At 44.0% G+C, this 26131-nt stretch overlaps 1 protein-coding gene across 1 annotated transcript in view; it reads left to right on the forward strand.

Annotated features, from left to right (window-relative positions):
• Positions 1 to 26131, forward strand: part of ADAM12 (ADAM metallopeptidase domain 12) — a 182216-nt gene that overhangs the window by 111663 nt on the left and 44422 nt on the right. Inside the window, exons 6-11 of the mRNA XM_054277234.1 lie at positions 7097 to 7280; positions 11167 to 11232; positions 12037 to 12108; positions 13624 to 13793; positions 15632 to 15716; positions 20435 to 20583. Coding sequence (XP_054133209.1) covers positions 7097 to 7280; positions 11167 to 11232; positions 12037 to 12108; positions 13624 to 13793; positions 15632 to 15716; positions 20435 to 20583 — 726 coding nt within the window. The remainder of the gene's footprint in view (positions 1 to 7096; positions 7281 to 11166; positions 11233 to 12036; positions 12109 to 13623; positions 13794 to 15631; positions 15717 to 20434; positions 20584 to 26131) is intronic.

Below are 26131 nucleotides of genomic sequence, written 5' to 3' on the forward strand. Positions count from 1 at the left end.
GAGCAAAGGAAAGCACTTTTTTTATTCACATAATGAAGCTGAAGCTGTCACAGGTGGGTGCCAGTGGATCACTGACAGTGTCAATGGATTCCAAAAGGATGTGACAGTTTGGGGAGGGGAGCTCAGGGAGGGCTGTCAAACCCTGAAATAACCCTGGCACTGCTGCTCTCAGAGCTGGGGCTGCTTCTTCTGCTCTTATCTCTCACCCTGAGCTCCTGCTGATGGCCAAGGCCAGAGAGGAGCTGCTGAGTGGAGGAACCTTGCCCTGACCTCAAGGTCTTCCCTCCACATGGCTGAGCAGTTGAGATGTGGTTTTAGCTCCTGAACATTTCATTATTGTTCTGTGATGGGGAAGAATTGTGTGAAATCTGAATGCTAAGGTTAGTCTGGTTTGAGTTTCTCAGGCAGGCAGAGGGTTGAGAGATGAAGAGGAGAGAGGAGGAAGCTCAGCTCTCTCAAACTCACATTTTCTAGCTCTGTTCCACCCTCACACACATAACATTTGAGCTCCTCACCTCAGGTAGGAGCACAATGGCAGAAATAGTGGGGTTGGCACTGAGAGCTGCCTGAAATGCAGGTGAGAGGAGGATATAATCATGCCTTGATCTGCATCCTGCTGGCTCCTGTGAGAAGGAGGAGCTGAATGGCAGAGAGGGCTCAGGAAATGCTGAGTGCACGGAAAGGGAACAATGGCTAATCAGGGTTTCTGGGTGTCCATCTGGATCAGAAAGGCAGTTAGACTGTCAGAGCTTGTGGGAAGGTGAAGGTACAACAGAGCTGAGCCATTTCCTTCCTGTCCTCAGGAAATACCCTTCTGTTTATCCAGCTTGGAGGCTCTTCAAGTTTTTAAAGCAAATAATTTTGGCCTGTGGCCACCGCTCACATCTTCTGTGATAAATTTGTTTAGACTTGAATGATTTTTTTTTTCCTGATTACTTTCCCTGTGAGTGCTGAATGCACCCAAAACTGCAGCCTGGAGAAGGGCACAAACCTCCCTGGGCAGGGGCTGGCAGAGGATTCTGCAGTGACCTCCTGGATGGGGGGAGCTTGAGAGGTGCTCCCAAAAACTCCTCAGGGTAGAAATCTCCCAGGAAGCCTTTTCCTTCTGAAACCCCAAAATGCACTTGAATATCCTCAGATGTTTTACCCAGTTGTTAGGTGATTAACCCAGTGACACAAACAGAAAGTGTTCAGCCTTTGTCCAGCCTCAGCAGCAGCTGAAAGATGCAGTGTCCACAGGGACAGGGATGGGGAGAAGGCTCCAGGATGGAATTGATGCTCATTTTTCACTCATTTTTACTGGGATTACAGAGTTATGGTACCCAAGGCTGCCAATACCATTTTTCAGATGGTCTGGCTGAACTCACTGCAGCCCAGACACAGCCAGCTGAAGAGGGGATTTAAATGTGACACTCCAGACATCAACTATTGAAAAAAGGAATGGAAGTAGGAAACCAGTGAGAAAAAGAAATGTAAATTCCTCACGACTCCTCAAGCAGCATTTCCCCACAGAAGAAGAGATTTCATCCAAAAGTTAAGTTAGGAGAAAATCCCTGTTGAGAAAAGCACTGGTTTGGATGTGAGCTTTTCCTCCATACTTTTCTGCAGAGCTTTTAGTTCAAATAAACATCCTGCATGGTTTGTAATTCATCTGACCAGGAAACTCCTGGAGGATTCTGAGCTCAGCATTAAAAACCATTCACTTTCTGGGGTTTCATGGCTTCTGTTTCATGGCTGCCTGTGCCAGGGGAGCAGCTCTTGGCTCAGGGTCACCTCTGTGATCTGAGATGAGCACAGGGTCCTCAGGTGCTCAGGGATCACTGCCAGGACAGGGATGAGGGATGATCCCTCCCAGGTGTTTGAACTCCTTTAACCACTCTGCTGATGGCATTTAGTGGGATGTGCAAGTTGGAATCTTCTTTTCCTGTCTCTCTGTTTGCTGCAGGATGCTATGAAATGTGCTCACTAAATTGGTACCCATGCTAATGCCTCTTTCCTTCTTCCCTTCCCTTCCCTTCCCTTCCCTTCCCTTCCGTTCCCTTCCCTTCCCTTCCCTTCCCTTCCCTTCCCTTCTCTTCCCTTCCCTTCCCTTCTCTTCCCTTCCCTTCCCTTCCCTTCCCCCTTCCCTGAAATTTCCTTGCCTTGAAATTTCCTTGAAATTTCCTTTTCTTGAAATTTCCTTGAAATTTCCTTTTCCTGAAATTTCCTTTCCTTTCCTTGAAATTTCCTTCTTCCCTTTCTCTTCCCCACTCCCACATGTGACCCTTTCTCTGACAGCACAGTCCCTGTTCCTTGCAGCCCAAATGCAGGACATTAAATCACATTTTCTCCCCCCATCCAAGTAACTCCTTGCTGGAATTCCAGGAATCAGAGCTGCAGCTCGATGTGCATCCACCCTGGACAGATCTGTCCTGCACTGGGAAAGGATGAGGTGTGTGCTGCAGGAGGCTCTGGACATAATTCCATTTTACAGAATACATTTTCAGGTCCATGAAAGGCACTGGCTGGAGTGGAGGCTGTGTGAGTGATGATGTGTGTGTGAGAACACCTCCACCACTCCTGGGAGATGTGGAACCAGTGGTGCTACTGCTTCCACCCCTTGCAGAGGCTGCCCTTGGCTGATTGGGGTCAGATTTGTTATTTTAATAGAATCCTGCTGTGCAGTGTAGTAGGATAATGGCATTGTTTGTCTTTCCTATTGTGCTCTTCATCAATAGATTTTTTTTTTTTTCTGTGGACACTAAAATTTCCTCTGTTTTAGAGGTGAGGAGTTGTTGCACAAAGAGGTGACCAGCGGCAGAGACAGGAGCACATCTGCTTCCAGACTCCTGTTCTCTGTATTTCCCAGTCCCTTAAAGCTAAAGAATGACCAAAGCATTTGAAAAATATCTAAATATCAGCTCTATTAGAAAAACAGCCAATAGATCATCCTGCTCATTTATCCCCATAGTATCCATCTGCAACTTATTAAAACAGCCTAAAAGTGAAGCCCTCATTCACCACCTCATTTTTCTTCCCCTTTTGTTTGTTTGCCTGCTTACTTGCCTGGGAATTTGTTATGCAGAGCCCTGGGAATGCAGAATGTACAATAAAAATAAATAAAAATAAATAAAAATGCCCTTTGAGTGCACAGCTCACCCCTGTTGAGCAGCCCTGCACTCTGGGGTCACAGGGCTCCAGTTCTGGAACCTTTTCACCCGAAACTCCTTGAAATCCATGAAGAGCTGTGGGATCAGCCCCTGTCCTTGGGGAGCTGTGACATTGGCTGTGGAATGAGAGACCTGGAGGTTCTCAGGTGGCACAGGAGCCCTGCAGTGTCTGTGGGCAGGACAGGCTTTATGTGAATATTCAGTGTGTGAGCAGGACTGCCCTCTAATTAATTTCTCACCAACTCAGGACATCTGCATTCCTCTGCCAGTGGAAATAGAGCTTTTGATTTTTATTGTTTAGAAATGAGTATAACTTTGAGCTTCATTGAAACCAAATGTTTAATTGCACTCACAGATCTCAGGTTTATCAATTTACTTAATTTCCCCTGTACAGTGCAGCAGAATAATATATAATAGTTTCATATAGTGCTGTCCCAGCCAAGTTTTGCTTCAGCATCACAATTTCTCAGACAAGTATGTGTTGATGGTTTATGTTGGCAGGACCGTTGCTTCTGCTGACAAGTTGGAAAAGAAAAATCCCATTTATATTTTGAGATTTCCTAAAGCCTGTTGATTTATGAAATACGACTGGCCTCGCTTTGGGTTTTGTTTTGGTTTTCCTTTTTAAGAGGGGAAAAGAAAAAAAATTCCATTTGATTTTATCGACAGTTTAAAAAGTGGAATTATTCCATTAAATCGCCTTTCCCTGATTGAGAAGTTCCTGGCAACGTGGAATTCTGTGAGTTTTAATTTCTGTTTGAGGCGGGGAGAGCTCTCCCACCTCACGCAGGCGTTCCCAGGTGCGCACAGGGCTCCGGAGGGAGGAGAGGAGGCAGAGCCCCGTGGGTTTCTGGAGGTGCTTGGGCTGGTGCTGAGCCCAAACCCAGTGCAGAGCTGGAGTCAGGTTTGAGCCAGGCCCAGGACCACGCTGGAGCTGCTCCCAGCTGGCTGCAGCCTGGCAGCTGATGTCTGCACGTGCTCTTGGGATGGAGATTCCCCCTCCCTCTCTGCTACCAGGGATGGAGGAGACAGAGGGAGAATTTCAGGTGGGTTGAGGTTGTCTCCTGGCTTTCCTGCCTGCCTCTTTTGTAAATCTGTCTGACATCCCAGCATCTGTAGGTTTGGGACCAAGGAAAACCCAAAATTAAACACCTGACACTAAAATATGAATACTTCATATTGCTTTTTTCCCCCTCAAACATTTATAATCCTGGGAATTCTGGTGGTCCTTTGTCTGATAGAAATTCCACAGTTGGTTTTAAGGACTTGCTGAAATCTCTTTAGGGTTCTTGGTGTAATTTTTGATTGGGGATCTGTAGTTTAGTATGCCATTTGCCGCAGTGGGAAACACAACATTGTTTAGCATTAATGGCTCCTGAAAAATAGAAAAGTTTCTGGGAACATGGGCTCACTCAGGAGTGTGAGGGATCCCTGCTGAAGGGGGAGATACAGAAATGCTGGAGGAGCAACAGAAGCTTCTGGGAGACACCTGAGGAGAGTGCAAGGAACCAGTAGCTAGAGATTTATTTTATTTGCCTCAAATTCTCAGTCCTGAATGATTGGTGGGTATTGTTCACACACACAAAAAATAAAAAGGAAAGGAACCATAACTCTTGACTCGTTACATTTTTAAGGTGCTGTGCTTGGCACTGCACGATGGGGGAAAAAATGCAATTGTAGGAAAAGAAAATTAGTCAAAACCAGAGAGCTGGCCAAGAAAATTCATATTTGATATTCATTATCTTATTATAGATGGTCACAAGCCAAGTGCTGATATCCTGTAGGCAGCACTCAAGGGATAAGCGTGCTTTAAATGAAAAGTCTGGTTTTCTTTCTGCCAAATCTGCAGATTTTCCTTCTCCTGGGATTGCTCCAGAGGCAAACTGGTCCTTAAAGGCCCATGCTTCCCTTGGGATGGGAATCAGACTGGTGTGCTCAGGAAAAACCCAAATTGATCATTCTGGGATCTGATAATTTGTCCATACCCTCAGCATCTGAAGGAAATGAGGAGTATAGAAATGGTTATTTAGTTCTTTCAGACATAAGGGATACATTGGAAATGTGGCATTGATGTGGCCCATTTTGGATATGAACTCCTGAAAACAAGATGCTCACTTTAAAATATTAAAAAAAATTGAGAACTCTGCTCAGGATACAACTAAGTCTCTCCCTTTGTAGTGTAAGTAATTAAAGAAAATTGTTTAAGCTTCTAATTTTGAAAGTGAATGTTCTAAGAAGGGCAAATTTAGCATTAAAAATAAACCCCTGCATGCTTTTCTGTAGTTTCTGAGCTGTCAACACAGGGAGCTGGTCAGGCTGGCCCATTTCAAACAGTGACTAATGGACTCCTGCCTCCAGAATTAAATGATTAATTGCACCAGGCCAAGACAACAATCCTTATTTGATTGTGCTGATTACAGGGCTGCTGGATTTTGGAGCAAAGCGAATGTTTTGTCCTCATTTCCTCAATCCTCCAAGGAGGGAGGCAGCTCTGACAATAATTCAGAGCTGTGAGGTTACTGAAATCAGGGGTGACCTGCCTGAGGTGTCCCATGTGTCAGGAGGGCTGTTGGGATAAATCAGCCCAGCTCTGCCAGCCCTGATCCCTCACTCCCAGCTGCTGGGGGATGGCTGGACCTGTCTCACCTGCTCTGCCAAGGGGGCTGAGGGAGCTGCAGATGAATTATCAGACCCTGAGCCTCGGTTCGGGGCAGTAAAACAGGCTCCTGGACAGATTTTGATATCCTGGCTTTTTTCTCTTGGACTTTTGGCTGTTCCAGTCACCAGGAAAATATCTGTTGGCTTGGTGTTAATGGTGCTCTGAAGCAAAATTGTGCAGCGAACTTGGAATTAATACTTCAGGTAATTTATCAGCAGACCAAAGACTTGGAGTTTCTTCATCATATCTTCCTAATAATAGGATAACTAAGGTAGCTTTTTCCTAATAATTATAATTTTATTTTTAAATCAGTCTTCATAGTATTATTAACCTGCTTTTGGGTCCTTTTTCTCCTATTTTATCCTTCTTTTTTGTAGCTGTCTGGAAAATTGTACAGCGACACTGCTCTCACAGTGGTTGTTGTATTTTACCTTTATCACAGCAGAGACAGGAATAAAAAGGGCAGACACTTCTAAGACTCCAAAAAGACACAGTAAGACAATAAAGTCACTCCATTCCTTGTCCCAGGTCCCCCTGGAGCCTTCTCCTCTCCAGGTGAACCCCCTCCAGCTCTCCCAGCCTTTCCCATTTTCAGCCTTTTGTCACCCTTGTTTTGCAGTGGCATCTGGGCAGGACCCAGCACAAGGACCCTCTTTCTTCCCTCTCACAGGCTGTAGCTGAAAGAGCTCAGCAAGAGAGCTTTCAGTGCCAAATCTGTGGGTTCCTCATGGAGCAGGTGGCATTGCTGTCCAAATTATTCTTTTGGGCAGTAAAATGAGCGAAACAGGAACGCACTCTTCCTGTGTCTGAGCTTCCCTCTGCTGCCCTGCTGTGCAATATTTAATAATCCATCCTCACACCACGAGGCCTCTTTGATCTGGCAGGGTTTGGTTTAGCAGCTCTAATGGAGCTGCAGACTGGAATGGATGTTTTCCCACTGTACATTCCTTCCCAAAGTCTTTCTCTTTTTCTTTCGTTTGCCGCGGCTCCGGCGGTGTCGGCAATGCATCACTGGGAGAGTGGAAAACAAATAAAGCACAAATATAATTTTGCTCTGCAGTGCAGCACTTCAGAGGAGACAGATTTCTGTGAGCCATTGGTTCTTTTAAAGTATAGTGTGTGCTGCAATGACAAATGTACAGCTTTGATGTTTCCTGCTCCGCTCGCCCGTGACATTGTAAATCAGTGTTTTGCTTTCTCATACTCCATCATTATTAAACTTGGTGTAACTCTGGTGTAGACAGGCTCCTGAAAACCACGTGTCTCACTCTGCTCTCCTGTGTCCCAGGGGAATCATTGTGTTTGGAAACAGCAGCTACATTCTGGAGCCATTGGAAGGTGCTACAGGCGAACACAAGATCTACCGAGCGGAGAAGCTGAGAGCAGCCCCGGGGTCCTGTGGCCACCAGCTGGACGTCCCTGCCATGGGGGCTGCTGCCAGTGCCACACCACAGCATCCTCCAGCTGCCAGGGTAGGTGGCTGATGTGCTTTTCTGTGTCTGCTTGGCAGCATTTCCAAGCATTCTCCACCAGGCAAAACTTTAACTCACACCATCGCCTTCCCTCGGTGCCGCCTGCTGAAGTGCAGATGAAATTATTTGTTAAAGCTTTATTACTTTTCCTGGACTCTCCATGCATAACTTGCTTTTCGCTTCCTTTTCAACACAGAAAAGTTTATGGGTTCATATTATGGTCATATATTCTGGTTCTTATATGGTTAGAACCAGAATTTGAGGCTCCCTGAGAATACTGAGCGATGTCTGGAAAAGTTCTTGCCCTCCCAAGATGAAAGAGAACATGATATAGCTGGGATACTTTGCTAATACCAGGTTTGGAACCTCTGCATTTTAGTAGCAAAGTCTCTTATGCAGACAAAACAAATTCTCAGCATATTATTTTACAGCTGTATTATTGGAGTTGCTGTGATTTTGGCAGAAATGTACTTCATGTGAGATGCATTTACCTAATGGAAATTAGAAAATTAAATGAGCCAAAAACCAGGCAGAGGAAATGCTGTAACAAATTCATCTGCATATTGGACAAGGGTTGTAGAAAAGGCTGGGTTAGGTGTTCAGGAATTATATAGTGATACAAATCTGCCATCAGCATTTATTGAATGTCACATGTGGGGATTTGTACTTGCATGTATGACTCAGGTTTTGCCTCAGGTCCATTGTTAAGGAAAGCAGCCTAAGTGACATCTCTAGATATAATTAAGCAATGGAACTAATTTATTTTACATTTTTAGGAATATTACATCCAGAGCATCAGCCTTTGCTTGTAACATTATAAGAATTAAGTGTATTTCTAAAAGCATGTGTGGGTGGAAAACATTGGAAATACAACTTTATTAAGTTTTCCCCAAATTCTTTGTGACTTTGAATTCCACTGAAGCAGTCAGTGTAACGCAGAAGTAAAATGTGTGCGTGTAACAAACTGACACAACCAAAGCCATTTTATTATTACCCTTATGGTTCTTCCATTTTGCTGCTGGCTTCAACTACATCTCAAATTTCACTTTAAATATCTGAAAAATATTTTTGCTGTGGTTCAGTGGACATAATTATAAAACCTGTCAGCAGTCACATCATATGGATAGGTACAATATATTTAATGAGTAAGTTGGTTAAGCTTCTAATGTAGGAATTTTGAAAGCTGTCAAATGTCATGGGTGCAGTGAGTTTTCATATTTCAGTGTTGTCACTAAGCAGTCTGTCAGTGGGCACATCAAATAAAGATGACCTGCAAAGTGGGGAGACATAAAACTGCTCCAAGTCACACTGGGTGACAGAATTAAGCATAAATCTGGTCTGAGGTTCATGGACATGATTAAAATATTTGGCTTCTTGACAGGTCTGGGGGAAGATTTTTGTTTGGTTTTATCTGCTGACTCTTCACTCAGCCACCTACATGAAATTCTTACTGAGCAGAGCTGAAATGCGAAATCAGGGCATCACCAAGGGCTTTGGTTGGATGCAAGCACAGGTGAAGGATGGCACAGGCAGCAAACTCAGCTCCCCAGACCCAAAGAGGAGCTGCAGTGGAGCAGGGCAGGGGATGCAGAGGTGTCACAGACAGGCTGTGCCCTGCTGGAGCAGGGCAGGGGATGCAGAGGTGTCACAGACAGGCTGTGCCCTGCTGGAGCTGCCCTGGCTCATTTCCTGACTCACTGCACCCTCAAATTGCACCAAGGAGCATTTTCGTGCTGACTCCATTGAGACAGGGCCCTGCAGAATGTCTGGTGTGTAGGACACTCCCTGCAGTAGGGAATTTTCTCTGTAGCCACAAGGAAAAGCCATTTTGGTGATGGTGGTGACCAGGAGCAGGCAGGGGAATATTTAGAGCATGAGGAGAGAGAGGCTGCACCACTGCAGTGTCCATGCAAGCCATGCCAATTGCCAGGCAGGGAAGGCTGAGGAAGGGGTCCAGCTGCTGGGACAGCAGGTTTGGGGCAGGATCAGGTGGGGGAGATGCAGAGGAGAGAGACCATGGTCAGAGGAACAAAGCCCATTGTCCCCCGGCTCTCATGGCTGTGTCATTGACTCCTCATTTCAGTTCTGAAGGATTAACCCAGCAAAGGGGTTGTGCAGTGATGCAGCTGGCTGCAGAGAGCAAGCTGAAAGAAGCCATAATTAGGTCTATTTCATAAATAAATATTGTATCCTAGGAGTTCACATAGCCTTTGGGCAAATCTCAGGAACAGATTTGTTATGCAAGTCAGTCACCAGAGGCTTGTGTGATTTTTATGCCTGCTAGCCAATTTCTCTGCAGCTCACTCCAGCCCAAACAGTTTTACTCTTGGTGAGAGGGAAATGTTCTAAACTGATGTAACAGAGCTCTCCTTGCTCCTTTGAACACAGATTTTCCTGTATCATCTTTTCTTCTTCACTCAGAGGAGGATGAGAGGCCCCTCGGAGATGCATCTCTTTAGGACCTCATAATAAATATCAGGATGGGAGAGTTTTAGTGTCTGAGAGATCAATTCCATCACAAACAGCAGCCACATGGCCATTTACCTTTTGTGGTACCTCATTTGTGTCTGAGTGACATCACACCCCAGTGCCAGAAGTTTTAAAAGAATCTCCTTCAGCTCATTTGCCAGAGCCCCTAAAATAAGTGTAATCCTGTCAAGTGTTTGCATCCTTGATGTTTGGTTCATTAACAGCAGCTTCTACTCCTCTCTCCATCCATAAATATGGTCCAAATGAAACTTTTTTCAAGTCATTGGAGTTTGCAACACTATTAAATATTAGGTTGAAGGTCAGATACTGAAGATTGCATCGCTCACTTTTCCTCTAATTCTTGCAAAACATCAAAATCATTAATCTGCAGATAGTGAAGATGAACAGTTTGATAATGTGAAGAAAACTTTGTGAAATCTGGCTGGAAGGAGATGTCCAGCTCTGGCTGTGCTTAGGGGATCTCTCAGTTTGCCTTGGAGCAGTTTTCCTTGGAAAGCTTTAGTCATGTTTTAGGTTAAAGAGCTTTGCTGCAGCTCAAGACATCGTGGTCAGTTGTAGGTCAGACATCTGTTTAAGCCTTCTAAGTTCTGGCAGGAAGATCAGATACTCTGCTGAGACCTCTTTTCCCTAAATGTCCTGGTCCAGACAGGAAGGAATGATAGGATAGATGCTGCTGCTGCTGTAAATCACAGAACTTTTACAGGCACTAATAGGTCACTTAAATTCAGGGTAACAAAGGAGCTGAGACATGTTTTGTATGTTTTGTACTCTTACAAAATCATTTCTTCGCTGATTTTGTTTTTTCAGTTAAGCATTATGGTTCTTTTAGACCTGCATTTTATATGAATTTGCACATACAGAATTAAATGTGTGCCTTCCATTTTTCAAGTATTAACTTGCTTCCCCTGACAGTTAGTTCTGCTTTTTTTATTTTTGGGTTTTTCTTCCTACATAATTTATCAGTTGACTGCTTGACCTCTTCTCTGCTTCACTCAATATCCCATTATCTCTCATTTTTCTTAGTAACCAGTTTGTCTATTGTGTGCAATGTTTGTTAGAAGTTACCTCATCTCTCCCTTAAAAGTGCCTTCGAAATAGCAGAGGTCTTTCTGCTGGAGGGGATATTCTCCTGTGAGGAAAGTTAACTCAAACGTTTCAACTGCAGAAAGCTGAACGGTTAAGAGAGACTTTGCACCAATCTCCTGCTTTTTGTGATCAAACCCTGAGAGGTTTTGTAAGGAAAACTTCCACGAGGAGGAGGAAGACACTACAAACCTGTGTGTAGTAAAATCGTAGTAAAATGTAGGAAACCTGAGACACTGTGTATTTCCTCTTGCAAGCACTTTGTTGTATCAGGGCTGAAAACAAAATAAGACTTTCATGGTTTTTTTGACAGTACAAGAGGGAGACTCTGAAGACAACGAAGTACGTGGAGCTTGTTATTGTGGCAGATAATCGTGAGGTAAGGAACTGCAAAATAAAAGCTTATGTGAGCAGCAAAGGGGCAGCTCAGCTCAGTTACCATGGTGCTGCAAAGAAGGTGCTTCAGACAATGATAGGATGTTTTCTGAGGTAAATCATCCTCCCTAATTAGGGCTGAGCAAGGAAGGAATTATTACGATAGGACAGCAGTGATACTCAGCTGTGAAATTTCTTGCAATACCTCAGAAGGAGTTTGACTCTGAAATAACTGCGTCAGTATAGAAGAAGAGGCAAATAAATATTCTTTCCTTGAGCAAGTTAAGTCCTCACTGCCATTCCCAGTGCCCTCAGTGGGGCTGTCAGGGATTCTGGAGCAGTGCTTGGCCATCACATTCCGTGGAGCACGACTGCCTTCCTGAGGGGTTGCAAAGGGAGCTTCAAAGTACCCAGCACTGGCTGTAAAAATGTTCCACTGAGCTGAATGGCAAAGATCTGAATCCTGGCTTGAATTATTTTGCTGCCTTTTTAAACTTTTTTTGTCTTTTTGAACACTGCTACTCAGAGAATTGCAATTGCAAGACCTTCAAAGAGAAGAACTATTTCCCAAAACATCAGTCCTGAAAAGACCCCTGTGTAACACTTGGAGATTCAAAAATCTTTTCACGAGAACCAAACTCCTGTCCCACAGTCTGGGTTTCTTTTGGGGCACACTGTGGATCCAGCAGGAGTCTGCTGGTGGATTTTGGCTGCCCCCTGATTCCCAAAGATCCCTGATGTGCTGGCTCTTGGGGGGGAAACTCTGTGACATTTGTGCTGCTGGTCCATTGATCCTTTGCATTCCAAGTTTCAGAGACAAGGCAAAGATGTGGAAAAAATTAAGCAGAGGCTGATAGAAATTGCAAACTACGTTGATAAGGTAAGAACATGAGGATTGTTTCCCTTTCCCAACCTTCTCACACTTTCTGTAGCATGCTGAAGGAGCTAACCCTGCAGCTTTGCTGGTACCCCAGTATTTCAGAGCAAAGTTCCTGGAAAAGCAAATTTAATCCTTTCATTTGCTTTTTGATACACAAAGTCATGAGCTCTGCTCTGCTGCATATGGGATGTAAAGATCTATTCCCAAGAAATAGCCCAATTTAACCCTAGGATTTTATTCACCAGGGAAGAGGGTGGGGAAAATCACCTAGAGAACAGCCTATAGAAGAAAAGAGGATTATTTTTAAGAGAAATTTGGAGAACAAAGTCATTTGTAGCAACAAGGGAAGGTCCATCTGTAAGGCCAACAAAGTCCTGTGAAAACACAGTTAATAAGATGTGTAATCCAAGGAAGATGGTAGAATTAAAAATAAGGAAGCAGAGTTGATGGCTGAGTGAGAGCAATAAGAGAGAGACATAGCCTGGATTTTTTTAGGTCTTGAAATAATTCCATGACAGTAAAAAATAAAGGCTAAGAATCCTCTAGAGTGGTTTCTGAGCAAATTAGAGTTTATTTTTGTTGGGCTGAATGGCCAGAAAATATTAGGACTCTAGTAGTGAAATTATAACTGAGAGTGTCTTAATTTATCTGAGAACTTATCAAGTGGTACTTCAAGGGCAGTAGCTCAAGGAGAAGCATTCCTGATTAAAAACAAGCTGCTGAAGGCACCTCCACCTCGTCCATAATTGACTTGCTGACTTATTGCCAGAGGACAGGTGTTTATATGTTACCTGCTCAAAATTAATTTTGCATATTGTAATGTATTTTTTGTTTCCTGCCTAATTTATGCTCAGCAAACGCTGGTGCTCTGCAAATGACTGGAATGCATAGAAACAAGACAGAGATGCAAATGATTGGAATGCATAGAAACAAGACAAAGATCTACTGGGTGTTTTGTCAGCCTGTCAGGCAAATCTGGGCTTGATCAATCCCTGACTCCTTCCTCACATTACTCCCTCATTGAAACTGTTGTCGTGGCTCTGCTGATGTTGCTCTGGTTCCTCACTTGAGGCAAAATGGCATTTTCTGGTGGGGGAATGGATAAAATCACTGGGTTTATCTGCTCTGTGCAAGGCTTGATGAGCCTGGCTGGTTTTCAGCTGTTACTGTGATCCACAGCACAGTTCCTCTGCCTCTGGGATGGGATCTGTGCAATCCAGGGTGGAACAGCCCTGGGACACTCATCTGCCATGGCCTGGAGTTCCTTCAGAGCTGAAGGGCATGGGCAGGGAGTTCAGGGAGAAGCAGGAAATCCCCGGATCTCAATCCCCTTATGGGTTGGATGAGAACTGTTTTCTGGGAGTCTTGGAAGCATTTTGTCTGAGTCCTGTCAGGTGTTTTGCCCTGAAGAAGAAATTGTTTTAACCTCTACAACAAAGGTTCATTGTTATGTTTTTGTTGAAATATTCTAGTCTGAAATATTTTTAGACACACATTTCCTACTTTTTTCCTTAGTTCTACAGGCCCCTGAACATCCGAGTGGCCCTGGTGGGAGTGGAGGTGTGGAATGACATGGACAAGTGCTCCATCTCCCAGGACCCCTTCACCAGCCTGCACGAGTTCCTGGACTGGAGGAAGCTCAAGCTCCTACCTCGGAAAGCCCACGACAATGCCCAGCTCATCAGGTAGGCTCAGCTCTGCATTTGGTACCCACCAGGATTTGGGGATTTTGGGGGGATTTCAGGATACTGTGCTGAATCCTGCCCCAGCTGCTGAGCTGTTGGAAGGAGCATCTGTGCTCCTGAGGGTTTGCCTTTCCCCTCTGCAAGCATCAAACCCAAAATCACTCTGCAGGTGCTCCAGGTGAGTTTCCTTCCCAGCCCTGGTGCTCAGAGCCTGTCCTGAGCCTGTCTGTAACTCCTGTAGAGCAGGGGTTGTAATCAGCTGCTGCATGCTCAGGGTGTGAATTTACAGCCAGTTCAAACTGCCCTCAGTCTAAATTGTCACTGGGAAAGGCAGTCCTGCTCTGACCCTAAGTGAAGCCTATTTCTTAATGAAAAGACCTCAGTATGCTTTAAAATTCTGTCTAATTTAGACAATTCATTTGCATTCATGATTTATAAATTAAACCATAAACATATTTTACCCTGCTGCTTTTTCTTGGAATAAAGGAATTGAGTAAAGGCCCCTGGCAATCCAAACCAGTCTATGGTTCTGTAAAAGCAAAAGCACTCTCAAAAAAAAAGGAAAGAGGAACACATCTTTGTTGAATAGATATTGTTTTGATCAATTGACTATTCTTTATACTGAGCAGATAAACACAACTGATGTCTCAGTAATTAAAAGGAGTTATTTACTTCTTACATTACCTGAATAAGAATAAATTGAGCCTTTCCAAACTGTCCCGCCTGAGATGTTTGATTGCTCTATATGTACAATAACACTTTGTTTGAAATTATTACACTCGAGGCTGTGCATCATCACAAGCAGCACATAAACTTCCCCCTGCATCACAATAACCCTGCTTTGAGTTAGAGACACCATCTCTGTGCGTGTGCTCCTGTTCCCAGCCTCAGAGACAGAGGAGGGGAACAAGGGTCCTGTTGCAGCAGGGAAAACTGAGCAGGGTGATCCAGTGGGAATGATCTATTGGGGGTGTTCCAGTGGGGATGACCCAATGGGGGTGATCCAAGGGGATGATTCATTGGGGGTGATCCATTTGGGGGTGATCCAGTGTGGGTGATCCTTTGGGGGTGATCCAGTGGGGGAGATCCAATGGGGATGATCCATTGAGGGTGATCCAGTGAGAATGATCCAATTGGGTGATCCAGTGGGAGTGATCCAATGAGGATATCCAGTGATAGTGATCCATTGGGGATGATCCAGTGAGGGTGATCCATTGGGAGAGATCCCAGTGGGGGTGATCTATTGGGGGTGATCCAGTGAGGGAGATCCAATGGGGATGATCCATTGAGGATAATCCAATGATAATGATCCATTGGGGATGATCCAGTGGGAGTGATCCAGTGAGGGTGATCCATTGGGAGTGATCAATTGGGGGTGATCCAGTGGGGGTGATCCAATGAAGATGATCCAGTGATAGTGATTCATTGGGGATGATCCATTTAGGGTGATCCATTTAGGGTGATCCATTGAGGGTTATCCATTGGAGGTGATCCATTGGGGGTGATCCATTGGGGGTGACCCAATGGAGGTGATCCATTTTGGGTCACCCAATGAGGATGATCCATTGGGAGTGATCTGTTGAGGGTGATCCAATGCAGATGATTCATTTGTGGTGACCCAATGGGGGTGATGCAGTGGATGCCCCAAGAGCTGGGGCACCGTGGTTCAGTTCAGCTGAGGCAGCACAGCCCATCTGGGCTTTCCATTGCTTTGACCTGCCAATGTGAGGGGCAGATGCGGGGTCTGTGTTTGAGTCCGGCAGAAACCCAGAGCTGGAGGGGACAGGGAGGTACCGTGGCACTGACTGGCGGCTCTGTGTCTCCTCTCCCCTCTGCAGCGGGGTGTACTTCCAGGGCACAACCATTGGCATGGCTCCCATCATGAGCATGTGCACAGCAGAGCAGTCTGGAGGGGTCGTCATGGTAAGTGGGGCAAGCTCTCAGCCACTCTCTCTCAGGTGACACCACACCAGCCCTGCGGCCCTGCCTCCTGAACCTGCCCCATCTGTCCCATTTTCCATCCCTCTGTTGTTCAGATTGCTTGTAAGTGATAGTTGCCATAGTGAAAACAACCAAAATATCTCATTAAAATATAGCAGGGCCTCTTTGCAAGGAGTTTATTCCTCTAATTGTTATTGAACCAGGTGCTGAGGTGCTGTGAGGAAGAGAACCAGAAGATGTATTTGTTATACACTTGGGTATACTTGTGTTACAGGCAGCAGCAGTCTATCCTGAATCTTTTATTATATTGATTATATTCTGTATTTATAGAGTTTCCTGTGTTAGGCCTTATTTTCCATCTTTGCAGCAGTGGTTTTATTGCATTGCCAGACAGAGAGAACAAACAATGGCAGCATTTATTCCAGCTGAGTCTCTCCCAGGGCATTATTGTTGTTGTTAGATGCAAGACATGGTGAACACACAAGCAAACATCTTGTCCAATCTCTGCAAGGAGTTCTGATGTACTTTCTTTCTGATTTTTTCTTTTTAAATTTCAATTTTGCCGTGCTTTGTGCTAAGACAGAGGGAAGAAGCTTTAAACTAGACGGATCAAATCACGTAATTTGGGAAAAGTTGTGTCAAAGTTGTAGAAGAGACAAAGGTTTCAGGCTCTTGGTAGCTTGAGAAGCTGAGTCTGTAATTGCTGTCTGTAACAATTATTCACTGGGGGACAGGTAAAAAAGGAAAAAAAAGGAAAAAAGGAAGAAAGAGCTGTAGGAGTGTCCCAGTGCACCCCCAAGTCTTGGTAAAGGCACAGATGAGGCAGAGAGCCCCATTTTACCCATTTGACTCAGCCCTGCAGCCATTTGTCTTTATCTGCAGTCAGAGATGCCCTTAACGATGACTTTTTGTCCTTTTAATTTTTAGCATAAGATTTAAAACACTCCACAGTGTGATTTACAGCCAAGTCAGTTCTCTTTGCTCTGGAAGCTGTCATTTTAAAGAGAAATAATTACTAATAGTTCATTCCAGTAACAAGAAAACAAGAATCAGCATTTCTTTAGAGCATTCTCATAGAGAGGGGATTGATTTATCTGTCCAGGAGAAACCCAGGCTCTGTGGATGAGTCCTGGGCCAGGCTGAAGCTTCTGTCATGAAGGGGAGCAGAGATTCAGTGAATTTAAGCTTTTGAGGTGCAAATTAACTTGAAACTTGCACAGAATAACCAGAAAAGTTCTCCAGCTCTTTAAGCAAATCCTCAAAAAGGAGCCAAATCCAAATGAAGCAAACACTCACCCCAAAACCCAAAAGTGCAGCTGCCCAACCATGCCCTGAGTTAGAAAAGGCAGATTCAGGCACAGATAGATATATTTATATATATTGGTACCTGTATTTATATATATATATTTATATTTTATTTTATATTTATATATATTGGCACAGCTGCCCAGGGAAGGAGTGGAGTCCCCACTCCTGGAGTGATTTAAAAGCCCTCTGGAGGTGGCACTTGGGGACACGGGGCAGTGCTGGCCTTGGCAGTGCTGGGCATGGTTGGACTCCATGGTCTTTAAGGTCTTTTCCACCCTAAAAGATTCTGTGACTCTGTAAAGAATGAATCACCCTCAGCCTGGGAAGGCCAGGGCTCAGGTGTCTCAGCACTGCGCAAATGAACATTTGCCCAACCTCATAATTCAGCCAATTTCTCACCCATCCCACCCCCAGCCCTCAACACCAAAAGCTCCCACACTCTAAAACCTGTTCTGGAAGAAAAGACAATGAGAGACTGCGTCAGAAATGACATTTGAATACAAAATCTGGAGTGACTCTTGTCTGATGTGATTTTCCTGCTTCTTTCTGCAGTTAGTCAGCTCTGCTTTATGATCTAAATTCCTCTGTCATGCCTCCCTGGGAGCCTGCCTGTCTCTTTTCTATGGGGCTGAGCTCTCTCAGTGGGTGACACCCTGTCTGCCATTAATTTTCAGAGGAACTCAAAGCAGGGAGAGCAGCCATGTGAGTGTGAGGAGCTTTAACAAGACCTTTATCATTTCATTTCCCTGTGAAGTTTCTGTAGTGTCACAGAAAAACCAAAGAGAAGTTGACATTAAAGCAAGTCTCTGACGTGATTCAGTCTTCATTCTTCTGTTTCCAAAGGTTGCCCACTGAATTCATGGATTTAAAAGTAAAATATTTCTGAGAGAAGAGGAAAGTGACTTTTTATCTGGGCAGACAATGATGGGGTGAGGGAGAAGGGTTTTAAACTTACAGAGGAGAGATTTAAATGGGATATTAGGAGGAAATTGTCCTCTGTGAGGGTGCCCAGAGCAGCTGTGGCTGTCCTGGATCCCTGGCAGAGCCCAGGGCCAGGTTGGATGGGGCTTGGAGCAGCCTGGGACAGTGGAAATTGAGTTGGGACTGGATAATTTTTAAGGTCCCTTCCAATTCAAACCATTCTGTGACTCCATGAACCGAGTGAACACACTGAAAATAGCAGGAGCAAGCAGGGCATTTGCCTGGTGGAGCTGTAGGTGACAGCATTTAATGATTAGGTTTTGATTGAAATCCCAGTGAAATGAAGCAAAATTCAGCTGAAAGCAGCTGCATGTTTTGTGCAACAGCTTATAATGCCTTAACAGTAGATGGCTGCTTATTCAGTGGTTGTGAAATGTGTTTGGTAATGACTTTTACTGCTCAAGTTAACTTTGAAGGACCCTGGTGGAATAAATCAAAGTCACATTGCTATTCATTTCTTTAGTCCTTGTGATTCTTAAGCGGCCTCAGTATCAAATGGAACATGTCACTGTTTGTTTTGATAATCTTCATTTATGCTGTCTTCAAATAACCTCTTTTGCTGAGGCATCACATTCCTCCTTCTGAAAACCCTCTCTAGAAGCTGATAAAATTGCATTCCAAGTGGATCTGAGCAAGTAATGAGAACCGCATGGGCTGCAATAATTGTTTGCCTTTTCAAGTCCCAAATTGCATTTCACATCATTTATTGCTCCACTTCTGGAGTGGACTGTGTGAATCCTTGGTTTTAGTTTTAGTTGACAGCTTCAGAGTATTCAGAGAAATATAATCACTGCTCAGTCAGTGGAGGAGATACTGGAAATATAAAGAACGTCTGAGCTCAATTTGCTGAGTGTCTGTAGCTCAGTGAGGAGTTCCTGCTTTGACCAGATAGCCTGAATTTCAGAGCATCATCCAGTGACTCAGTGGTAAATTATATGGAATTATTTCGCTGTTTTCTTAATCTTCAGCCCTGCATTTTTTTCCCCATTTGAGTGAGAGGTTGTGCTCTTTTTGTGACATCAGGTTCAATTACACTGAATTCTCTAAGTATTCCGTCAATTACTGTGTGCACAAAGATAAACCCATCTGTATCAGACCAGTATCTAGATAAGATATCTCATTATGTGGGTGTTGAGCAGGACAAACTGCACACAAACTGCCTGTCACAAGATTTTTATATCAAGATTTTAAAATTCAGGATTTTTTTAAAAAAAGAGACATTTTGTGAACAGATAAAATTCTTTTGAGTTGATTCCAATTACAGAAGGAACATTTTGAATTTTTTAGAATGACTGTATTCTCTTCTTGATTTTGTTTGCTGCTTGAGAAATGATTTACTAAAAATATTGGCCCAGACAGATGAAAGAAGAAACTCTTAAATCTACCCCAAGTCGTGTATTAAGGCCTCCATTAGTACACAGATAATGTTTTAGACAGTTCTACCTTTCACTTTTTAGTCTGGAGTTTGGCTTAGATGATGCTGAAAGAGTTCTTTAAAGTGAATATATTCATGCAAGCTTCTAGAGCAGGCAGCTGTACACAGTAATTCCATTTACTGACTGATAAATAGTGGATCATGCATTTATATTACATGTTTATGCCTTCAGGGAAAGCTTTCTTACAAGTGTAGTGGATTTTTTTTCCCTCAAGGAAAATGATCAGTGTGGAAAGGTCTCTTCCTTGTGGTTAAGCCAAAACATCATTCTGATCAGCAGCCTGTAATCAAATCATGCAGTGAATTTCTCAGAAATTATTGTCCCAACAATCAGTATTTAATCATGGATTAGTGTTAAAATTTCAAACTGACACTTTCAACATTTAGAGTATTTATAGGTTAATAAGAGGCCATGGAAGATTTTGGCTTGCTGTGGCCTTTCATTTTAAAAAGGAGATTTTTAAAGGTTCTTGGTTTTTCTTAAAAGGTTTGTGAAATCTTGAACATTCTGATATTATCAAAACAGTCTGAAGCAGATTAAATACACTGAGTGAAATCTCTTGCTGCATTTTTAATTTGCCTCCTGACATGAAGGACTTCTCACTTGTCCCTCACCACACTCATCCTCACCCATAAATTATTGCCCTTTCCAGCACTCCATGTCTGGTCACCTCTCTGCCACTTGGGGCACCTGGGGGTTTGGGGGATTCCTTGAACAGCAGAATTTTAAGCCCCAATAAAGGGATGTTCACAGCTGCTCAATGGTTTCAAATGTCTGATGGGGAAACTGGGTGGCCAGAAAGGCTCTCCTGAAATCCCCACAAGGATGAATTTAAAATTGAGTTTATTTAACAACAGAGTAAAACTTATAAACCATTTCAAAGGGCAGGCAATGGGACCTTGGAGGGGGAATGTGTGCCTTGAGCTGGGTTTGTGTGCTGAGCTGACTGGTTCTCCGGTGGGTTTTGTTTTGAAGGATCACTCAGAAAACCCTCTGGGTGCAGCAGTGACGCTGGCTCACGAGCTGGGGCACAACTTTGGCATGAATCACGACACCTTGGAGAGGGGCTGCAGCTGCAGAGCTTCCACTGAGAAAGGGGGCTGCATCATGAACCCCTCCACTGGGTAAGTGCCAGCCTACAGCTACACTGGGACAGCTGTGCCTTCACTTTGTGCCTCAGGAACATTGAAAGGTACAAAAAAAGACACAAAAACTTTTTCAACACCTGTTAAATCTTGTTGCAGTTATCCTCCTCAAGCTGAAAAAATTAAATGTTATCAGACCATGTGTATTATTGCACATTTCTATTTCCAGGTTAACAGTGTGAGAGACAAAAGTGCTGTAAGAAGCTGGGTAATTTAAAAAAAACCAAAAAAACAATCCAGAAGCAAACAAGCTGTGTTGCAAGTGTTAAATCAGAATTTCACCTCCTCTCATCTTGCCAGCTGAGCATCAGTCACAGTAGGAAATGAGCCAAGGCTGAGATGAGTGGGTAGGAAATTCAGTAATGCAGGAAATGCACTCTCAGGCTCTCTGCAAACTCTCTGTCTCGTGCAGAACAGGTTTTAGTTTTGCACAAAGTTTTGTTGCAAGTTGGGAGCACTTTTAGCTTGTGAGAAAATGAAATCTGCCAGGTCAGTGGGATTAAGGCTACTCTGTGTCCAGAGCGAGATCGTCCAAGAAGAGAGATTAGAAATGTGGGAAATGAAAACCAGTGAACCTGTGGTCACTCCTGTGGGTGCAGGGCCAGCAGCTGCACTCAGTGATCCTGTGGGTCCCTTCCAGCTCAGGAAATCCCCTGGTTCCCTGTCAGAGCTGAGGGGGGCTGCTGGCAAGGGCGCTGTGCCAAGCACAAGAGTGTTCTGTAGACACTGGAATGTCAGGCACCCTGGGCAGAGTGAGCTGTCACTGCTTGCAGGGATGTATTTTAAGTTCCTATTGAAACTGAAGGATATGAGGAATGAGTTCTCCATGTCCGTGTTCAGGCTAGGTCTGAAAGGATTAAATTCAAGTAAGATTTGCCAGTTAAAGTGCCTGTGACTGGAATCCAGCAAGAACCAGTGAGGCAAATATCTGCCAGCAGTGCAGGTACAGCTGGATGTGCCTTAGGACAAGAGGATGCTCTGGATGTTCTCTGCTGTCCCTTCCTGCTCCAGCGTTCTCTCTGTGTGCCTAAAGTTCATCTGTTGCTTAAAAACCTCTTCTGGGAACTGTGATCAGCCCCCCCTGTCCCTTTTCCAGCACTGCAGGCTTCTGGGAAGGAAGGGGAGCGTTGTGGGAGAGGCCAGGGAGGGTTGGGCAGGGCTGTTCCCTGCTGCTCAGCCCAGCAGCAGCCTTGGAACTCCTTCAAAGGCAAAGCTGTCACCCTCCATCCACCAGGGCAGGAATCAGGGCTGTGGCCAGGGGCCAAGCACAGCAAGATGAGACACAAACAAAAGAGTTGTGAGAGTGGGGGAGAGCGAGAGGGATTTCTGCAGTCTGGGAAAGAAAAATAACTGAGCTCTTGTGAGACAATGGGTGGTAATCATCCCCTTGGAATGCATCCTGCACTGGTCAGGGCTCTGTCACACACAGAATGACATGGGACAGGGCTCTGGGCTGAGCTGGGCTATGAGCTGGGCACTGGGTTGGGCTCTGAGCTCCTCAAGGAAACATTCCAGCTTCTGCCAGCTCAGCTGAGTTACTGGTTCTGCACCCGAATGTTTATTGCAATAAACACAGGGATGCTCTCAGGACAGAGATTTCTGGGCACTTTCTGAACTCATGTGGTGAGAGGGACATTAAAGAGCTCCTTGTTCATTCTTCTTTCACCCTGGAGTCCTTGGGGGTGTCTGACCCTGTCCTGGGTGCTGCATGTGCCAGTCCAGGCACTGGGCTTGGGCTGGCTAAGAGCAGGGCTGTGCCCACGCAGGGTTCCTCAGGACAGGAGGAGTTGGAGATCCCATTCCCCATCCCAAGCAGCTCAGCTCCCCCACTGGGGTTCCTGCAGAACCTCCCAGCTTGAAGGTTTGGGGGATTTTCACATCCCCCTCTTTGGGTTTTCACCAAACTCTGCATTCAGCTGGTGCCTGAGGAGGAGCTGTGGCTGATTGTTTGCACTGATTATTGATTCAGAAATGGAAACTTCAGCTTTGGGTTTACAGCCTCAGGCTTTATCTCCACACCAGGCTGTCAATCTGTGACAAATATTCCTGGAGAACACTCCATGCCTTGAGCCAAGCTGCCTCTCACCCATTACAAATTAACACTTTGAATAGTTAATTACCCAACGTGTCTCACCAATAGCAATATTCCCCTGAGCACCATTATTGAAAGAACACTGGAAGGTTTTCTTCCCTAGAAGGGTTTTTCTGTTAAGGAAAGGCCAAATGAATGTTCCTTATCTCAAATGCACTCTGGAAATAGCCAAAAAATCAAAGCTAAGAGAATCCCATGTCCATTTAGAGAGACAGCCTGCTCTCAGTGTACTCACTGCACTGCCTCTGTGCTTTGCTAATTGGTTTAAGGTAGATTTAATGAGTGGAATAAAGAAAAATCTAACTGAAGTTAGTGTGAAAAGCACTGAGAAGTCCTTATCTGCTGTCTACAAAAATAGGAAATATGCAAGTTATGGCAGAAAGGTCTCTGTGAATTTCACTTTGGAGTCATTGGTGTGGTCGTGCACAAAAGGAAATGTTTTAAGGCTGTTGACTTTAAAGGGATTTCATCAATTATTGTAATTTCATTCAGTTCCTCTGTTTCAGTCTTTGAAGAGGTCTTGGAAATTTTGTCTTGGTGGGAAAAAACCTCCAGGGATCGGGGTGGAATTTAAACTCTGTTGGATCCATGCTTTAATCAGCTTCCTATAGTTTTTATTCTTAAAGGATACCAGCAAGATGAGCAGCAGTTGTGTGTGAGCTACAAATGTCTAAAGACCTACTACTTTAGCAAAATGTATTTTTTTCTAACATGGAATCATGCACAAAACCCCACAAATTTGTGTCAATACAGGACTTGGAGAGATTCAAATATCTGCTGTGAAAATCACATTAATCCTTCTGTAGAAACAGGGGTGGTTCTTATAAAATACTATCAATAAGGAATATTTAGTACTGAAAGTAGTATTTTATAAAACAGACTGTTAATATTTTAATACATTTAATATTGATACTAATCATATCAGTAAGGAATATTTAATACACATTCTCCTCTTTTTTATGCATCTGTTGTAATAATATTCCTCTAGTTTTCTTAATTATCTTCTACATGGACAGTTGCAAGTGCCAAAGAAGGAAGATTAGAGAGATTTGTGAATATTTTTACTGAGATCTTATTATCTGGAAACTAAGGGACTGGGCTGAGCCAGTGAGGCCACTTCAGTATTCCACTTCTTTTCCAAATATCTCCCTAAAGTGTCGCCTCTTAGGAGTGAAAATATTCCTCCTGCCAGGCAGATAAATACCCAGGAGTTGTTCTGGTGCAGCCCAAGGCATTGGGCTGGATTTATACCCCTGTAAATGTGAGCAGAATTTACTGCAGAGCAGAATGCTGCCAATTAGCAGTGCTTTTTTATTTAATAATTCTGGAAATGCAGTTTTTACACAAATTTTTACTTCATCAAAATTGAGCACAGGGCTTTCCATGGGGTTTGAAGCCGGGTGAGCTCCCACTAAGAAGTTGAAATATTGGCTTCAGATATGTCTGAGATTTTTTTGCAGCCTTTAGAGAAGCAAAGTTTTGAGAGTTGGTGTTCTCCCTTCCTGAAAACTCAAGGGTTGAATTTCCCCTGTCCCACTTTCCTGTGTCCTTGAGTGCTGTGCTCTTTGAGCCCCACACAGGGAACTTGGCTGCAGGGAAATTTGCTCTTCCCTCCCTCCCACAGGGAGTGCTCCCTGATGCCTTTCCATTTCCTCTTCCTGGGGAGGTTAACGAGAGCAGGAATCCTCCCAGGACGGGCAGTTTCACCCATTCAGATGCTCATCCTACAGTTGGGTTTTCCCTTTGGGATACCCAATTCCTGCAATAACCAAATACCCTTTTCCCTTTGGGATGCCCAATTCCTGCAATAACAAAATACCTTTTTCCTTTTGGGATGCCCAATATCTTTGATAACAAAATACCCTTTTCCCTTTGGGATGCCAAACATCTGCAATAACAAAATACCCTTTTCCCTTTGGGATGCCCAATATCTTCAATAACAAAATGCCCTTTTCCCTTTGGGATGCCCAACACCTGCAATAACCAAATACCCTTTTCCCTTTGGGATGCCCAATATCTTCAATAACAAAATGCCCTTTTCCCTTTGGGATGCCCAACACCTGCAATAACCAAATACCCTTTTCCCTTTGCGATGCCCAATTCCTGCAGTAACCAAATACCCTTTTCCCTTTGGGATGCCAAACATCTGCAATAACAAAATACCCTTTTCCCTTTGGGATGCCCAATTCCTGCAATATTAAATTTTTATTTTATTTAAATTTTATTAAATCCATTTTCACTGGCCCCTGGTGGAAGCATTTTCTGTTCCCAGGTTCATTTCTTGTTGCTGGATCATCCCAGCCAGGGCTGATGGAGATGGTTCCAAGGACAGAGCCATTTGTTCCATCTCTCTTTGCCTTCCCACAGACACAGGCTGGTGGAAAATGGGGAAAGGGCTGCTTTGGGGTGTTCCCCTCCAATCCCCCTTGCACCTGGGTATGGGAATGGTGGAGATTTTCTCAGCCCTACACCCCCTTGCTTTCTCTGTACATTTATGATGAGATGGAACCCCTCACGTTGATCTGGAAGGTTCTCCTCAAAGCCCATGATGGAGAAAAGATTAAATAAATGGAAAATAATTTAAAATACTCAGGAAAATATAAATTCTCTATGGGCTATTGTTTCAGGACATGTTATGAGTGTAGATATTCAAGAAGTGGAAAATCTGATTTGTGAGAGAGCATGGCTATTGATATCTGCTTAACAAACTTCTGAATGAAAGAAAATCTCTTGGGAAAATTTTATTTTAACCTAGGCCCCCATCAGACCTGGCTTTACTCTTTTCCAAGGCATATTCTGATTTCCACCCCTTGATGACACACAGGAGGGAGGAAGCAGCTTCTTTAGGATCCTTCCCCTCACAACAACTCCCTTTGTCCTGTTCCTTCTGTGTGATGCTCCTTTTGAAAAGTCAAGAATGAACTGAACCCCTCTGCCTGCATTTTTTCCTCCTGTTCTTATCTTCAATCTTGTGTTCCCATTTCCAATTTTCACAGCTAGGATTTAAAGTCACTCAGTTTCTCTCTCAGATTTTAAATTGAATTTACTCAGATAAATATGATTGTAAGTGTTACAGGGAAGTGGGGCTTGGGCTGTGATACTGCTGGTGGAAATTCCTGTTTTGTGTAGTGATGATCATGAGTAGAAAGAAAAAGAAAAAATGAGATTAATTTAACCTCTCAGCTATAGATTATTGTTTCAGAGGATTTTTATGGAATGGTGCCTCATAGGAAAAAAAAGAACAGCTAATTTTGAGTAATTGCCTTCCAGTACACAATTTCTCTTTAGTTATTGAGTTTTTGGAGGCAGGGTCTGGGGGAGGAGACCAATTAGGAACCCAGAAAGAGCACAGAGTAGAACTCATACATAGAAAAATATGGGTTAATTTACTGCTGTAATTTGGAGAAGACATTTTTCTAACCAGTCCCAAAAAAA

The sequence above is a fragment of the Melozone crissalis genome, unplaced genomic scaffold (genome assembly GCF_028551555.1).
Source record: "Melozone crissalis strain CALT ecotype California unplaced genomic scaffold, PUWL_Pcris_2 ptg000019l_1, whole genome shotgun sequence".
NCBI lineage: Eukaryota > Metazoa > Chordata > Aves > Passeriformes > Passerellidae > Melozone > Melozone crissalis.